Source organism: Dromiciops gliroides, chromosome 2, assembly GCF_019393635.1.
Source record: "Dromiciops gliroides isolate mDroGli1 chromosome 2, mDroGli1.pri, whole genome shotgun sequence".
Taxonomy (NCBI): Eukaryota; Metazoa; Chordata; class Mammalia; order Microbiotheria; family Microbiotheriidae; genus Dromiciops; species Dromiciops gliroides.
In genome coordinates, this window is record NC_057862.1 from 75992299 (window position 1) to 76011456 (window position 19158).

Below are 19158 nucleotides of genomic sequence, written 5' to 3' on the forward strand. Positions count from 1 at the left end.
AGGTGACACAGTGGATAAAAGCACTGGCCCTGGATTCAGGAGGACCTGAGTTCAAATCCCAGCCTCAGACACTTGACACTTACTAGCTTGTGACCCTGGGCAAGTCACTTAACCCTCATTGCCCACCCCCCCAAAATAATAATAATAATAATATACAGACAAGGACATCAAGGTTGAGAGGTTAAGTGATTTGCCCAAGATCACATGGCGTCAGAGCCAGACCTTGCACCCAGGTCTTCATACACCAAGATCTTCTACTACAACAGGCTACCTCTTATATTAGAACAGTACGCCACATCTGGGGAAGACAGGAACACCTCAGATGTAAGCAGACAAAATAGATTTGTTGAGAAGAAATCATGGCCTTTCTGGACACGAGTGCCCCAACATTCACCTCTTCAGGGGCTGAGGACCTGGTTTGGGGTCACCATCCTAGAGACAGAAGTTCTTCCCTGCTCTCCCCCACCCTGCCCTACCCCCAATGCCCAGCAGCCTCAGCTCTGGCTCCACACTTCTCGGTGACCTTCTGTGGGTTTGAGGGATGTCTGTGGTTTTGAGTTAATTTTTCAGTTGAGTGATTCAATTGATTCATTGACAATGGGCGGAGATGGGGAGCAGAGACACTTGTGCTGTGTCAGCAGATTCCCCTCTGTCCAGCTGGCTCTGTGCTTGACTGTTCCATCCCCTGGCCACCATGGGGAGCTCCATCCCAGGACCAACACCACAAGGAGTGTTTGGCTTTGGGGATGTCAATGGGTATGGGCTTGATTGGCAGAAGACTATCTGAGAGAAACCTAGATACAAATGCTGGGCCTGGACTCTCAGACTGTCCTGCATTCTCATTCCACCTCTGGTCATGGGACAATCTTAACCTCTCTGAGTCTCCATTACTTTTTCTATAAAAGGAGGAGGTTGGATTAGATGGCCTTTCAAGATCTCAATTGAAGCAGACAATTCGAAGATTGTGACTGCCCATCTCCACTATAACCATCAACTGGTGTTGTTTGTTGTTGTTTCTTAAAGGGATTGGGAGTTCCCATCCCTAAAGCAGTGTGCATTTGGGAGGGATCCTTTTAACTACTCCAACCACTCTTTCCCAAGAAAAGGTAAAAATAATACTGTCCCAAGGAGATGAAAGGCAGAAAACCCTGAGCTGTGAGTTGAGAAAAGATTAGAGACCAAGCCTCTGATTTTAGTAGAACAGAGAACTCCTGGGTGAGAAAACTCCCTCTACCAAGGAGGTCATGGTCTTAGAGTTGCCTGGGGCCCTGAGAGGGTAAATGACTTGCCCAGTGTCACTTGGCTAAGTTGGCTTCAAAGCTGCCTCTCTCTGCACCATGCCATGCTGACGCTTGAGAATCCAGAGCCTGGATTTTAGTCCTGACTGACTAGTTAATTATATCAGAACTGGCATCCCTTACAACTCTAATATCCTATGATCTCAAATTCTCTGCACCCACAGCTCTAACATTCTATCAGCCTAGGTCATCCCAATAGGGAATTTAGTAGCATACTAAGGAGCAGGCAGGACAAAACTTGTGAGTTCATCATTGCGGGGAACTCCCAAGGAAGAAATCCCTTTTACCAATGGGGACTGGCAACTGTTTTGCAACTTAATTCTGAGGGTGATCTGGAGGCACTGAGATGTTCAAGTAACTTGCCCAGGGTCACATAGTCAGTATGTATTAGAAGCAAGACCTGATCCCTGACTCCCAGGCTGGTCCTTTACCCACTGTGAAATGTTATCTACTTAGAAATGGAGAGACATGCCAGATGGTGGATGAGAGACTCACTAACAGGTAGCCAGGAATGAGAGAATGATTCTAGGAAAAGGAGTGAATTATGTGATGTTGGTCTTTATCATCTCCTACCACTGAGTACTAACCAGTGCCTGCAGACTGATCCCCTACTGGGGAAGGCCATTGAGCATGCTTTTCCCAGATGGGCCCCTCACTCCAGTGGTTCCCTCACCTATTCCAATAAACCACTATGAGTAGCGTCCAAAAGGGTGAGCATGGTGAGAATGCTTGCTGGCACCATTCCCCTACTTCTATGTAATCTGGTAATATAGTAGCTTTACTCTTTTTTTTTTTCAGGGCAATGAGAGTTAAGTGACTTACCCAGGGTCACACAGCTAGTAAGTGTCAAGTGTCTGAGGTCAAATTTGAACTCAGGTCCTCCTGAATCTAGGGCTGGCGTTTTGTCCACTGCGCCACCTAGCGACCCCCTTCAGCTTTATTCTTTCGTTGGCTTTTCTTCATCTAAAGAATTACCTCCAGGAATGGGGATGCCAGGTGCCATGACAGGTCATAGCTCTGGAATCAGAAGGGGCTTTAGAGATTATCTAATTTATAGATAAGGAAACAGGCCCAGAAAAAAAGGTTGAAGGATTTGCTCAGCATCACACAGAAAGGTCGTAACAGGGCTGGAATTTGAACTTGGGTCTTGAGGGAATCCAAGTTGACTATTCGTTCCATTCTTTAGGGGTTGGATGGGTTTTGCCTTCCTCCAGTGATACAAGGAACCATTTGGCTTAAGCCAAGGACTTATCCTCTCAATTATTCCAGATCAATGAATAGTTATGTGTGAAGTGATACAGGGAACCCTCCATTCTCATGCCTACTCAATCCTCGGACCTAATTCACTACCGTCTTTACCCCTAAAGTGGATTTCTAGGGCATGTTCATTCCTAACCATCCGTGATACAGTTCCAACCCCTAAAATATGGTCATTTCATGACTCTTTTTTATCTTTTTTCATCTTAAGAGCATTTTATTTTTTCCAGTTACATGGAAAGATAGTTTTCAACATTTGTTTTTATAAGATTTTGAGTTCCAAATATTTTCCCTCCCCCATCCCCAAGACAGCAAGCAATCTGATGTAGGTGTCAGATAGATAGATAGATAGATAGATAGATAGATAGATAGATAGATAGATAGATAGATAGATACGTATGTGTGTATATATGTATATATATATGTACAGTCACATTAAGCACATTTATACATTTCATGACTCTTAAACCATACAAAAATCATATTCTCTTACCCCTTGCCCTAGACCCCATATATTCTGCTATCCTGGGTTCTAACCACATTTAGAATTTCATATTTATAGTCAGGTCATATTCACTTGCACCCTCCCTTCCCCCAGCTAACAGACCACAAACTCAAATGGTCAAATGAGCGTCAAGTCGTGAGAAGGGGGGTGGGCCAGACAGCAACAAGAGCAAGACAGTGCAGAGACTCAGAAAGCTGGTTCAGGGACACTCTCATCCTGAAACCAGATTTGTTAACAAACCATGATTATTGTCCAATCCCAAACTACCAAACTGTGTCCAATGTAGCATAGAGTCAGTAAGGTATATCGAAGGCCAGGCAACAGGAGGCATATTTTGAAGGCTGAGAGAGTATGGAGAGAACTTTTATTAAAACATTAAAACACTCCCTCACTGGGACTGATTTTCACTCGTTGATTTCCTCTTCCCTAGTGACTTGTGACTAATTCTGCTGGATTTTCATCGGCCAAGTCACCCAGAGCATTTTTGATTGAATGTCCCAATCACCTCCCCGAGCACAGACATTGTTTTTGCCTGATGCCATAGCATGACCCTCCTCCTTAGCAATAGATAATCGACTTGTTATTACAAGCCCTTCCCCCAAGTCCAGCTACCTGCCAGCTTACCCTTCTCCCTTCAGCAGTGCTAAATAAAGTATGGATTGGATCACATCCTGGTTTGGATCAGCCCCTGGGGGAAGGATATTAATTAAATTCAATATAGTTAAACAAATATTTACAGGGCACTTGGTATGTACAGGACACTGTGGGAGGCAACATTCTAGAGTAGAGAGTACCCAGCCTTGGAGTCAGGAAAGCCTGGGTTCAAACTCCATCTTGGACACTTACCAACTATGTGCTAATTTACTCTACCTCAGTTTCCTCCTCTGTAAAGTGGGAATAAAAATATTCTTAGCACCTAAGTCACAGGATTACTGTAAGTTTCAAATGAGCTAGTATATGGGAAGTGCTTTGCAGACCTTAAAACACTATATAAATGTCAGTTTAGTGGTAGTAGTAACTGTGGGGAATACAAAGATGAATGAGGCACTGTCTCAGCCCTAAATGGGCTAGCTGTTCCACTGAAAGAAATTGCCCTTTAATTCCAGATCTGTCCCAAACCCCATATTCACACCCTTCGAACTGCCCCCAGAGAGCTCCTCCAGTTCCCCTTTGGAAGGTAGGGACTAGGCAGAGAGAGGCTGGTGAGTGGAGAAGCTGATTCTTCTCCTTAGGGAATAAGGTTTGAAAAGCCCAGCACCTGATGGTTCAATATCTGTGTATTGATTGGTTAATGGTCACCCTCCTCCTTCTTAGAACTCTCTCCTCCCTTGGGTTAGAGAATATCTTGCTCTTCTCTCTCTCTCTCTCTCTCTCTCTCTCTCTCTCTCTCTCTCTCTCTCTCTCTCTCTCTCTCTCTCTCTCTCTCTCTCTCCCTCCCTCCCTCTCTCCCTCTCTCCCCTCCTCTCCTTTCTCTGTTTCTCTGTCTCTCTCCCACTCTCTGTCCCTCTATCTCTCTCGTTGCCATCTCTATTTACTACACTGGCCTCTCTCCTTCCCATCCACCCCCCAAACATGACTATTCCCTATTATTCAGTCCTTTGCTCTCTGCTTGTATCTATATGTCCTTTCTCTTGGAAATCTCATTAGCCCTCCTAGCTTTAATTATCACCTTTATGTATATACCTTCTAAATCTATATATCCTTCCCTGATCTTTCTCTTGAACTCCAGAGTCATCAGCCTCCTGGATTTTTCCATTGGGTACTCTTGCCATTATTTTGAATCTCACAGGTTTAAAATACTGGGAGGCAGCATGGTGCTGTATCTCTGAAATCCAAAGGACTGAGTTCAAATCCTGATTCTGATACACCCTGAGTGATAGCCAGTCACTTCCTTTCCTTGAAAGGGTTGGACCTCATGGCCTCCAAAGTCACTTCTAGCTACAAATCTATGATCTCCAATCCCATATGTCTCCCCAAATGGCTTTACCCTCATGCTCCTATTTCACACACTGTTCTCCTAGTCATCCAAGCTGGGAAGCATGGAGGCTTCATTAGTTTTTGCCTCTCCTGCGCCCTCCACATCTCTATTCATTCACCAAGTCCTGTAGATTCTTCCTTAGATATGTCTCTTGTATCTGACCCTTCCTCCTTTCCATTTCAAGCCCTTATCACCCTCTGCCTAGACTGGTCTCCAAGCCTCCCTTTTCTCCCTTCCCCAGCCAATTCTGCAAATTATTGCCAAATTAACCTTCCTAAAACCCTGCTCTGAAATCACAGATTGATACAGTTAGCAGAGATTCTTCTTGTCATTCAGTCATTTCAGTAGGATCCAATTCTTCATGACCCCATTTGGGGTTTTCTTGGCAAAGATACTGAAGTGGCTTGCCATTTCCTTCTCTCTCATTGTACAGATAAAGAAACTGAGGCAAACAAACAGGGTTCAGTGACTTGTCCAGGGTCATACAGCTAGTAAATGTCTGAGGCCAGATTTGAAGTCAGGTTCCAAGTCTGGCATTCTATCTAGTATGCCACCTCACTGCCCCAGAAGAGATTCTAGGATTCCTGTATTCATAGGATCATAAATATAGAGCTGGGGGCAGCTAGGTGGCACAATGGATAGAGCACTGACCCTGGATTCAGGAGGACCCAAGTTTAAATCCTACCTCAGACACTTGACACTTACTAGCTGTGTGACCCTGGGCAAGTCACTTAACCCCAATTGCCTCACCAAAAATTTTAAAAAGAAAGAAAACAATCCCAGCCCTCAAATAGTTTTTGTTTTAGCCCATGTAGATGGAATACACACACTCACATACACATATGTGTTTGTGTTGGCATGTATGTATATGCACATATGTGTATATAATTACATATAAAGTGTGTATGGATAAAAGATGATTTAGAGGGTGAGACACTGGGGATATCAGGAAGGATTCCCCAGCTAAACTGTAAACTTCCTGGGAATGGCTAACATGTCTCCTACTTCTTTGTATTTCCCCGTGGTGCCTAGCACAGTTCCTGGAACATACTAGATGTTAGGAGATAACAACAACAGTATGTCTAGGGAGTATCTGTGGGGTTCACAATGTCCTTTCCTCATAACTGCCCTGTGGGGGAGGTGAATATCATCCCTCTGTTTTACAGGTTAGAAAGCACAGGGACTCCCTTGCCCATAGTCCACAGCTAGTCAATGTTAGAGCCAGGGTTTAGTGTATATGTGTGTGTGGTGGAGAGAACAGTGGATTTGGAATCAGAGATTCTGGATTCCAATGCTGCCCTATGATTGAAGGCACTAAGAAGACTAGCTAACCTTCAAACAGACTTTAAGGTTTGAGTTTCACGACAACCCTGTGAAGTAGGTATAAGTCACTGGACTTCCCTGAGCCTCAGTTTCTTCATTTAAAATAAGGGCATTGTATTAGATGACCCCTAAGTTCACTTCCAGCCCTAAATCCTTATACTCCTGTGATGCCAGGTCCAGCACACACCTCTAAATAATGCTGTCTCAGCAATAAATATTTGTTGATTGATTGCATGCAGAGGCTTCAGCTTGCATGAGGACTCACGCCCCCAAAAAGTTTTCCCTTAACTGCCCTATTAGCAGCAGGTTCTCCCAGTAGCCTGGGATCCTCTAGGGCTGTGTGGTCCAGGCTTAGGGGTCCAAGTCCCCATCCCAACCCTCCCAGCTCTCTTTACTCACCTGTCCTTTCCCAGGCTCCTCCATGAGAGTGGGGAAGGTCCTTGGGTTCCCAGCAGCCTTCCCTTCTCCTGAACAGCCTGTCCTCTGCCCTCAGTGTGGCACCCCAGGCTGTCTGTGGCTACAAGGAGCTGGCAGGAGGGATGACGTGCTGACACGGACCAGGGGCAAGCGCCCAGGCGTTTATTACCTGTACCATCGACCCACACAGCTCACTGTTTATCTGTCTTCCTGACACACCTAATTACCCAGGTTGCAGCTGCCAGAGCATTTGCTCTTCCTAAATCACAGAGTCCCATTACTCCTGTCGCCCAGGCCCCTCTGCTGCCGCCTGCGGAAGGGCTGCCATTGATTTTGCCGTTCCCATTTATGATCTACAAGGCTCTGCACCACTCTTGCACATTTTACCTTAATTAGTTTATTCTTCTGAGTGTCCCTGGTCAGCTCTTAAGCCAAAGGGGCTGAAGAAGGAGGAGGAGGCCATAGAAAAGCAAAGCCAGGCCCTCTTCCCTTTGGCCCCAGGGCCTGCCTGGACATTCTGTATGGAAAGATGAAGGGCTTCCAGGAAAGAGAGTGGAGCCCTGGGGCAGCATAGTTCTTAGGGTAGGGAAAATTCAGGGCCCCTTCTTCTCTTTAGCCCCCTTCCCCCCCCCCCCGCCCCCGGGTTCTAGCCTGTTTAGAAAGCAGCATCTTCTATATCTGGCAGAGGCATGGCTAGTGATAATACGTCAAACTGCACCCAGGGAATGTGGCAAGAAATGTGCTTTCAGTTGGGATGGAGAGAGCTGGGGGAAACATGGTGGAGAAGTGATACTTTACTGCAGCCAGCCATCTGGTAGCTTTCTATTTTAACTAATTATTCTTGCTAACTAGATGCTAAATTCTATTGTTTCTATGCTCTTGAAAGACTACCAATGCAGTCAGGGCCCTGAGGCAAAGCTCTAGTCACCCTGCCCTAGTATAGCTCTAGTATCTGGAATCTCCTTAAATGCCCTGCACAGACCAGAACCCTTCAGCCTGGACAGTGAAAGCGATGACTTTCTCTTCTTAGATACTAATTTCCACAGAGGGTTGAGATTCCCTGGGGAAATGACTTTGAGAACCTCTGTTGGCCTAAGGATCCTCTGACTTGAGAGCCAAGTGCAGGGGGGATTGTGTCTGAAGGAAGGAGATACCAAAAGCATAAAGGGGTCAGTATTGTGGGATGGGTGGGGCCTCCTGCTTAGAAAGTACCTTCCTAGGTTATAATATTAATGATAGAGAGCATCCCAAAAGTTTCAATGTAGTTGTAAGCTATCAAAGCCCACAATTTTGGGGTTTGCTTGGCAAAGATACTGAAGTAGTTTGCTATTTCCTTTGCTAACTCATTTTACAGATGAGGAACTGAGGCAAATGGTGTTAAATGACTTGTCCAGGGTCACACAGTTAGTGTCTGAGACCAGATCTGAGCTCAGGAAGATAAGTATTACTCCCTCTAGGCCCATTGTTCTAATGTGCCAACTGTCTACAGATATTATCTCCATTTTACAGATGAGGAAACTGAGGCACAGAGAGGTTAACAGTCACATAGATAATAAGTATCACAGTTGGGATTGAAACCCTAATCTAAGGGTCTGGGTGATGTGTCCAACAAGATGAAAGATGACATTTTCTCCAATCCCTACTAACTCAGAAAAAAAATTGTCAAAGAGGAATTTTGCACCAAAGGGAAAGCAAGTACAACTGTATCCATAGGACAAGAAAGGAAGGAGTCCAACAAAGTAACGGCTTTGTGAATTAACAGTGGCAAATGATAAACCTTAAAGAGCTCCCTCAATACCCCTCCCTCGACAACTTCCACCCAGCAATTACAAACTGACCCATTAGCTTCTGCTTTGAAACTCATTCGGGGATTTCCCTGCTGCTACAGGGACTTCAGAGACAGTGCACTCTACCTTTGTCCTTCTCCATTATCCTGTTGCAATAAAGCAGTGGACATTGACTCTGCCCAGCCCCTTTGGGGGTAGAGATGAATAGGAGGGGAGAACTATGCTTCCCCTGGAAGCTAAGTGATACAATGGATATTGCTCCTAGAGTCAGAAAGACTCATCTTTCCTGAGATCAAATCCAGTCTTGGACACTTAGCTGTGTGACCCTGGGCTAGTCACACAACTCTGTTTGCCTCAGTTTCCTCTTTTGTCAAAAGAGCTGTAGAAGGAAATGGCAAACCACTCCAGTATCTTTGCCAAGAAAACCCCATATAGGGTCATGAAGAGTCGGACATGACTGAAATGATTGAACAACCATATTTCCATTCTACTTGAGTTGGCTTAGGGAGTCTAAGCCCAAAGCAGCAGAGGTTGTCCCTTATGCACCTATCTCCCCTCCCCCAAACTTTCAAAAAGTGGCAGATGATGACTCAGCTCAGTCAGAGAAGTAAAGAATAGAGAGAACAGAAGCAGAGGATGAACATCTGAAGCTATATTGAGCCTAAAGGAAAAGGGATGGGAAACCAAGCTGAAGCCAATTCTGTCTCTCCAGAATTACTTGGGTCAGGGAATATGGCTGATGAAAAGTAAATTCCCCATCATGGGAAGAGACTGAGACAGCACAGGGGTCCAGCCCCAAGGATTAATCCATCATCAAAAGAGGAGGAGTCACAAAGCGAGAGATGGGTGAATATAAAGAGAAAGTGCTAAAATCTCCAAAACCTTCAAGAAGAAAATTTAAAACCTAGAAGAGCATAAGTTGACGAATCAATGAAAAACAGACTAAAAAATCATGTGAGAAGATGAGTAACAAAACATCTAAGAGATTAACCAAGTCTATCTAACTTTAAATCCTGTTTATTATGCCATGCTTGCTTAAGGAGGTATGGAGAAGGGGGCAGCTAGGTGGTGCAGTGGATAAAGCACTGGCCCTGGATTCAGGAGAACATGAGTTCAAAGCCGGTCTCAGACACTTAACACTTACTAGCTATGTGACCCTGGGAAAGTCACTTAACCCCCATTGCCTCTCAAAACCAAAACCAAAAAAAAAGGTCAGTGCCTTATATGAAGACAGGAGGTATGGAGAAAATGGGCTCTGCAGGGTTTAGCCAGTGACATAGAAAGGCTCTCTTCAATGAGATCAGCTTCAGCCCCAGATAACAATTACATCTTCTGAGGCAAATTCTCAAGATAAGCACCAAGAAGTCCTTACCCAGCTGTGAATTAGCTCAACTACTTTGGAAAACAATTTGAAATTATGTTCAAAAGGTGACTTAAATGTCTATACCCTTGGATCCAAATATCCCACTTCAAGACATATATCCCAAGGAGGTAAAAGAAATAAAGAAACCATGTACACCAGATTATCCATAGCATGACTTTTTGTGTTAGCAAAGAATTGGAACAAAGTAAATGCCCATCTATTGGAAAATGACTAAACAAATTGTGGTACATGAATATAAACTTGACAGCATATTAGAGTCAGAGAGACCCCAGTTTGAACTCTACCACAGATACTTACTAGCTGTGTCATCCTATGCAAGCCACTGAACCGCTCTGTGCCTCAGTTTCTTCATCTGTAAAGTATGGGGAGTAGAGTAGGCAACCTCTGAAGTCCCTTCCAGTTTTATATTATCATCCTATCATCTATGATCCTATACTGAGATACTGCTACACCATAAGAAACACTTAACATGAAGAATTCAGAGAATTATAGGTGGACTTATGAGCTGCAGAGCCAAAAAAAGAATATATACAGTGACTACAACAGTGGAAGCATAAATATAAATGAAAACAAAACAAAACAAAAATTGAATGATTAAGTTTTGACCTGGAAAACAATTGAGAAAATGTACATCCCTCCTTTCTTTGCAGAGGTAGGGGACTGTTGGTGTGGAATATTGAATATTCAGTCAGATACAGGTGATGTATTGATTGGTTTTGCTGAATGGATTTTTTTCTTTTAAAATATTTCTTATATCTTTCTGGATAGGGGAAGGGATAGTGATATATTTGGTAATGAAGGTTATGTAAAAACAAATTATTTCAATAAAAAGAAAAGCAAAGTCTTCCTCTCTGTTCTCTCCACTGAGGACAAGGTAGAAAATATGGGTCCCTGATTCTCTTGAGATCTCTTCTGTCATGGAATGTCATCCCTGATGAAGGATAATATTCTCCATAGACAGCAGGATTGGGCGGAACCAAGAATGTCTCCATGGAGAAGTAATGGGGAGAACATCACTAGGCTAGAAGTCAGAAAACAAATCCAAAATCTGAGTTCTGCACCTCACTAGCAATGTGATCCAGGGCAAATTTCAGCCACAATTTCTTCCTCCATAAATAGTAGTGATTTACCTGAATGTTAGCTATTCTTTGGGGACAGGGAGAATTCATTTTTTGTCTTTGTAATCCAATGCCTGGCACATAATAAATATTTATTAAATGGATAGGGTTGTTGTGAGAAAAGCTTTTGATAAGCATGAGTAGTCATTACTTCCAGTTTTGAGGCACTGCCTTACTGAGATCCTTGGTGTGGTTTTCTGAGTATCACCACAGCTGATGTCAGTTCCCCAAATTCATCTGTGAACTCAGTATAATCCAGGAAGGTGTTAAAGTAAAAACCTGACTCCTCACAGGTTAAGTGACCCTGGAGAACTGGAGATCAAACTAGGAATTATAATCACAGAATCTCCCAGATGAAAGAAACCTCAGAAGCTAACTACTCCAACTTATACCTGAACAAGATTTGGGGGGGGGGGGCGACAGGGCAATGAGGGTTAATTGACTTGCCCAGGGTCACACAGCTAGTAAGTATAAAGTGTCTGAAGCCGAATTTGAATTCAGGTCCTCCTGAATCCAGAGTTGGTGCTTTATCCACTGCGCCACCTAGGTGCCTGCTTGAACAAGATTTCTTTTCTTTTTTTTTTTTTTAAGTGAGGCAATTGGGGTTAAGTGACTTGCCCAGGGTCACACAGCTAGTAAGTGTTAAGTGTCGGAGGCCGGATTTGAACTCAGGTCCTCCTGACTCCAGGGTCGGTGCTCTATCCACTGCTGCCCCTGAACAAGATTTCTAATGACCACGTCCACAATAACTGGTCATCCGACTATTGTCTAAAATCCTCCACTCATGAAGGGGAGCCCACTACCTTCTGAGGCCGTCCATTTCACTTTCAGATACTTCTCATTATTTGTACATACTCTAATTGTTTGGGCTTTTTCCCTTTATGTCAGGCTCTTTGCAATTTCCACTCATTGCTCCTATAGTAGTTCTGTCTTCTGGAACTAAACAGAGTAAGTCTGATCCCTTTTCCATAAACAGCCTTCCAAGTCCTTAAAGACCATGTCTTCCCCAAGTATTTTCTTCTCCAGGTTAAACATCCTTAATTCCTTTCATTGCTCCTCATGTGGCATGATGTTCAGAACTTTCACCATTCTGATTGACCTCTTATGGATACCCTGCATTTTATCAGTATCCTTCCTACAACGAGGTGCCTAGAGTGGAGCATAATACTCCAAGTAGCAATAGCTATTTCTCCCAATTTGGGGTTTGTTCCAGGTTTGATAAATGATAGATACCTTTATCCAAGTCACTGATAAAATGTTAAAATGTGACCCCGCCAATCACAGATCTCTGAGACATTCCACTAGATTCCCTTTCTCAAGTCAACGTTGAACCGTTAATGACTACCGGTTGGGTCTGGTCACCCACCTAAGGACATTAGAATGTAGCCCAGCTTGTTCACCAAAGCATCACTATGTCAAAGGTTGTGCTAAAATATAGATAAACTGTAGTTCTAGAATTCCCTGATCTACCAGACTAGTAACCCTTTCAAAAAATAAAAAGAGGCTTGTCTGGCATAATTTGTTCTTGACAAAGCCGTGCTGACTTTGGAGGGTAATTCCTTTCCTAGATGGTCACTGGTCCCTAATCCACTCCAACATTTTGCTGGGAACCTTGATCAAGCTTGCTGGCTTTATTCTCTTCCCCCTTCTGAAAATCAAGAAATTTGCTCTTATCCAGTCCTGCAATACCATCCCATTCTTCATGATCTTTCAAAGGTCACGGACACTGGGTCAATAATCACATCTGCCAGTTCTTACAGGATCGGAGGTTGTAGTTCACCTAGCCCTCATGATATGAACTCATTAAGGCAGCTAGCGCTCCCTTGCTATGTCTCTACTTATTTGGAATGTTAACTTCCTATGATCTACTTTGTTCTATCATTTTCCATCCGAATATCCTTCACCTGGGCAAAGAAATCAGAAGCAAAATAAAGGTTATCCTGTTCCACCTTCTGTCTATCATCAGTTGTCATCCCCTCATTGTTAAATAGTGGTCCTCCTCTTCTTTTTGGTCTTTAGAGCGACTTATCAGTCTCAACTTGTTCTGAGCTTGAAGTAATCCTGCCACTGACACTTTTGTCCTCATCCTCCATTACCTGATGTTACATCCATTCTCTGTATACATCTTTTTTAAAATCAAGCTGGTGGGGGACAGCTAGGTGGCGCAGTGGATAGAGCACCGGCCCTGGAGTCAGGAGTAGCTGAGTTCGGGTCCAGCCTCAGACACTTAACACTTACTAGCTGTGTGACCCTGGGCAGGTCACTTAACCCCAATTGCCTCACTAAAAAAAAAAAAAAATCAAGCTGGTGGGGGCAGCTAGGTAGTGCACTGGATAAAGCACTGGCCCTGGATTCAAGAGGACCTGAGTTCAAATCCAGCCTCAGACATTTGACACTTACTAGCTGTGTGACCCTGGGCAAGTCACTTAACCCTCATTGCCTCGCAAAAACCAACAACAACAAATAAAATAAAAATAAAATCAAGCTGGTACGCGAGCTCCCTATTTATCTATACTGGTCTCACTAAATGGGTCCTCTTTTTTTTCATCAGGATTTTTTCTCTTTGTGTCTTTTGAAGATCAGGTATCATTGGACTGTGAAATCCTTGAGAGCAAAAAATGTTTGGGGATTTTTGCCTTTCTCTGTATCCTGAGAACTTAGCACAATGCCCTGGTACATAGTAGGTGTTTAATAAGTACTAGTTGACTAAATGACTCCATAATCTCACCCAAGTTAGAAGCAAGATTGAGGCTGAGCCCACTCAAGGGCCCAATCTCAGTACTGATTGGTATGAAAGCTTTAACCTGCCCTGTTTTTCTGAAAACAGGGCTATTTGCCCTTCCTTAGGTATCCTGATGGGAAACTAAGTGGTGCAGTGGACAATGTACCAGGCTTGAAGTCAGGAAGACTTTCCCCAAGTTCAAATATGACTTCAGACACTTATTAGTTGTGTGACCCTGGGCAAGTCACTTAACACTGCCTCAGTTTCCTCATCTGTAAAATGAGTTGGAGAAGGAAATGGCAAATCACTCTAATATCTTTACCAAGAAAACTTCCAAATGGGGTCATAAAGTCCAATATGACTGGCAGCCTGATAACATTTTGCTCTCAGAGACTTACCACATTGGCACAGGACTTAATGCAGACATCTGATCACTTTGGGCCATACTGTAGTTTAGAACTCCCAAACTCAAGAGATCGGCTATCTTCAGCTTCCCCAAGTAACATGGATGACAGGCATGCACCACCACACCTGGACTTGGTCTGTGTCCTCAGAATTTCATCCTTGGGAAGTTTCCTCCGTAACTAACTTCCCCTTCAGAATTTTAGAACATGGAATCCTACCTATCCTTTCTCTGAAGCATTCAAAATCTGTGGGATGTTTGTCAGACTGTGCCTAGCTTTCTAAGGAAAAACAATCACTTCCAAAATTCCCAATCTTTTCCACCAAACAAGCTTGTTGGGGAAAATTCAGTGCAGAATACTAATTCCCCTTGTTGGTTCCTCCATCTTTTGAAGAATGAAATTATCAAGGCAAATCAGGAAATTATCCATCTCTTTGCTTTGGACAGAGAGAAGCCTCCATTAGATGTTGACATAATCAGAGACTTCCATCATTACTCTATCATGCTTCAATGCTAGGCAAACTCCTCATCTATTATTCTGGTTTTGTCTAGGTGGTCTATAGTCTACTCTAGTGACAATATCATGTCTTTCTGTTTCTACCCTTACTGATCTTCACCAAAATGTTTTCCACTGTTCTCCTCTCTGCTTCCTAGAATTCCTCACATGAATATAAGAATTTTTTTAATATTCAATATTACTTTGTACCACCATACCCTTCCCCCCATACCTTTTACCTATCCTGTTGATTTTGTTTACAATATATCCTTCCAGAGGCATATTCTACTCATGGACCTCATCCCCCTAAGTCATAGATGGATGGATGGATAGATAGATGGATGGATATTCAAATTTGCCTCCTTGAGTTATAATCTCCAATTTACTCTGTTATATCCTACATATTCACCTTCATGGATAATTGTAGGCAGTTTTTACCATCCCTCTTCCCCTTACAACCCTTTTTACTAGATTAACAAAGCACCAGTGAAATATGTGTTTACCAATGCTTGTTAGGTGGATTTCATCCCTGGCCAGGAACCTGTCATTCCTTTATCTTAAATTATGGTCCAAAAATTCAAAACAGAAACCCTCTTCTTAAAGAAGCTATTCACATCCCAAATCTTCCTCTCTCTTTTTAAACCTTTTCTTTCAAATTGTTAATACACACGAGACTACAACCCGAATGCCTAAGGCCTTCAATTTCTTGTTGAAATTTTCACAACCTTTATCAATCAATGCTTTAGTTTTCTTTGGCAGTTCCATGTATGCCCAAGTGAATCACCACATGTGGGTAGTAGTCATCCAGTTTGACAAGTCTTGGGAGGTTTTCTGTCACATCCAGGGGACAGGCTCCAGTAACACAGCAAACCTCTCTGTTATCATCTTGACAAGACAGTGGCCTCGGTGCCTGCCCCTCAGCAAGGAGTCACCAACCATGACTACTAAGCCTTACTTTCCCCTGACCCCTACTGGATAATCTCTCACCTGATAACACCTCTAGGGTCTCATCATCATTCCTTGGAGAGCAAGCAGATACTTCTTCCTCAAAGATTCCAGCCCCAGGGCTGAGCATCCCGAGTGCTAGGCTGAACCCACCCCACTATGAACTCTTGCCAAATCATTACAAGGTTTAGTAGCAGGTGTCACAGGGTCAGTCACCTTAAAAATTATTTAGTCAGAGAAAGTTAGGACTGGAGAGAACATTAAAGTTCATTTATTCATTTTACAGATGAACAAACTATGGCTCAGGGAGGAGTAAATGACTTTTCCAAGGTCATAGAGCCAAGACTATTTATTACCCAGTTCTTTTGAATCTCGAAGTGATGTCCATTTTGCTGTATGTTGTAATCCTTGGCCTTGCCATCAGACCCACTACCACACCCTGAAGATATTCTTTCTTTTTTTTTTTTTTTGCGGGGCAATTAGGGTTAAGTGACTTGCCCAGGGTCACACAGCTAGTAAGTGTCAAGTGTCTGAGGCCAGATTTTAACTCAGGTCCTCCTGAATCCAGGGCCAGTGCTTTATCTACTGCACCACCTAGCTGCCCCCCTAACTTTTCTTTTTGATGTTATCTCCCTGAATTAGAATGTAAGCCCTTTGAGAGCAAACTCTCTGAAGTTTTCTGTTCCTATCCTCAGTGCTTAGCACAGTGCTTGGCACAAAGTAAGTGCTTAATAAATTATTTTTCATTGATCCATTTACTTAATTGGCTTTCCTTCCCAGGGTTTCCCACATCAGTCCACAAACTGAGAACATGGGTTGTTTTTATTTCAATAATGTTTTCATAAAAGAAGTAAAGTGAGAGAGAAAAGGGTAAAGGGGAAGAATTGAGCTTGAACAAGTCAATAGATACTACTCAGGTTGCTGAACCTTTCATGTCTTTGTATCCCTAGCACTATTTCTCACAAATAGTAAGTGCTTAATAAATGCTATAAATTGAACTGAATTCTTCCCACTTTCCATTAAGGGACTTCAAATTCTAAGAGAAAGAGGCCATGAGGTTGTCCTTAGGGAAATCTTTACCCTAGATGATGAGATTTGGAGAATTATAATAGACAATAAAGGTCATCTGGTTCAACTCCATTTTGTGGGTGTGGACATTGAGATCCTGGGTAGTTACATGATTTGCCCAAATTTTACAGACATTAAAAAGTAGTGCTGAACCTTGAAAATTGGCCTGCTGATTTAAAATTGTTTTTCCAAGTTAACATGCTTCCCGTTTCCTTCCTGACAGGACCATTTTAAACTCCTTTTTTCTTAAATTCAAAAAGAAAGTACCCATTGTGCCCCTGGAAAGTGTCCTCAGCCTTTCTGGTTACTGGGTGCTAGAAGTGATCAACCTCCACTCAGTGATGGAGCCCTTCATGTTCTGGTTTCATCAACTATTCTCTCTTCCTGCTATTGGAAATCCCTGATTTGAAATCATTATCATAGAATAGCCAAGCAGAATTACCTTTTTTTAACTTTATTTTCAATTAAAAAAAAAATCCAGGAGCAGCTAGGTGGCTCAGTGGATAGAGCACTGGCCCTGGAGTCAGGAGTACCTGAGTTCAAATCCAGCCTCAGACACTTGACACTTACTAGCTGTATGACCCTGGGTAAGTCATTTAACCCCAATTGCCTCACCAAAAAAAATATTTTTTAATCTATTTTTTCTTCCTTTCATATCCCCCCATTCAGAAAAAGAAAAACAAAACCCTTGTCACTAATATTCAAGTCAAGCAAAACAATTCCCACATTGCCCATGTTAAAAAAACAAAACAAAAAACAACAACAACAAAAAAAAACCCACACAATTATACATCAGGGTCATTCTGCACCCTGAGTCTATCCCCTCTCTGTCAGGAGGTAGGTAACAGGCATCCCCAATGGTTGTTGAGAATCATGGCTGGTCAGCACATTGATCTGACTTCTCAAGTTCCTCAAAGTTGTTAGTCTTTACAATGCTTTTACATAAATTGTTGTCGTGGTTCTGCTCATTTCCCTCTGCATGAGTTCATGCAAGTCTATCCATGTTTCTCTGAAACTATATCCTACATCATTTCTTACAGCACAATAGTATTCCATTAGATTTCATGTACTATAATTTGTTAAACCATTCCCCAATTATTAGGCATCCTGTTGGTTTTCAATTCTGCCAGAATTGCTTCTGACAGATGTAGGTCTGGCACCCTATTCTAAGTGCTATCTTTATATTGGGTGCCTGGGGAGGGGGCATCTTATGGGCAAATTCTGACCAGGGTGCTGGGCAGCGCCTCCTGACTTGCCATTAGTGTTACCTCTCCTTTCTCTCCTCTTTCCAGGGGTTGCCACTTACACGGACAAGCTATTCAAGTTCCGGAATGGCCACTGGGAGGACATCCTGAGTGACGAGGTCAACGTCCGCCGTGGGGTGGCCAGCCGTTTTGCTGGGCGCTCTGTGGCCTGTGTGGACAGAACGGTGAGTTGGAGGAACGTGGGAGTTGGAGGAACGTGGAGATTCCACGGTGTGGAAGCTTATGAGAATATGATGAGAAGATCAGAATGAGAATGAGAGGCTGAGATTAAAATGGGGCCCACCAGGCAAGCATCCCTAGAGATTTTCTTCTTTCTCTCCTATTCTATATGGCTCTAGATGGGTCCAGTGAATGCTGGATGGGAACTAGAAAGGACTAGAAATAGAGATCCCTGAACCTGGGCACCCTGGGAATAACAGGCAACAGTGAGGGGCTCCCCGCTCAGATTCCTGCCACTACCATGCTGAAGCCCCTCTCCAAGCCAGCTCTGCTGCTGCTGCTGGTAAATCCTTAGTACGGAGGTGATTTATGTCTCCTGTCACCTGCTCTTTTGCCTCCCCCTCCTCTACTTTATAAACATTTATCACTAAATCAGGGGCCCAGCTGCTGCCTGGTCAGCTCAGACATTGAAGGGGAACTATCCCTGGGGACCCCACACTCTAGGGAAAAGGTTGTTGGGAGGGGGCATCTTACTTCGCAATCAAAATTACACCGAGGGGATTGGGGATTCAGCGTGAAACTTCACAGTAGGGGCCTGCAGGCCCTAGGAAGAGGCAGGTGCCAGGTATAAATATTTATTTCTTAACAAGCTGGTGCTGGGAAGAGAAGCCAAGCTGGGCTGTGAAGCCACATTTAGACCTGACCTGAATCCTTGCCACCTGGACTCCTGCCTGGCACAAGGTGATGGGAGAGGGGGTAGTCATCCCTGGAGCACAGCTCCAAGTCGTGAGGAGAATGGTAGGGAGCTGCGAGAGAGAGGAGGAAGAGGGTATGTGGAGGGAGCCAACGCTGCCGCTCTCATTCCTGCTTCGGGCTTCGCCTCCTTCTCTTCCTCCTTCAGATTTTTCCAGCTGGGCTGGGCTGGTGAACTTTAGGGAGAGCTTTCTGCTGGTGTGTAAAGGTTAATCAAGAAAAAGGACACGTTTTCTGGCCTAACAAGGTTATCTGCACACAAATGAATTTAAGCACAAGA

General features: G+C 43.6%; 1 protein-coding gene across 2 annotated transcripts in view; it reads left to right on the forward strand.

Moving 5' to 3' along the window:
* The window catches only part of CRTAC1 (cartilage acidic protein 1), a 186031-nt gene that overhangs the window by 117486 nt on the left and 49387 nt on the right, over positions 1 to 19158 (forward strand). For both annotated transcript variants that reach the window (XM_043984830.1, XM_043984828.1), the window contains exon 4: positions 17994 to 18130. In XM_043984830.1, the coding sequence (XP_043840765.1) occupies positions 17994 to 18130 (137 nt within the window). The remainder of the gene's footprint in view (positions 1 to 17993; positions 18131 to 19158) is intronic.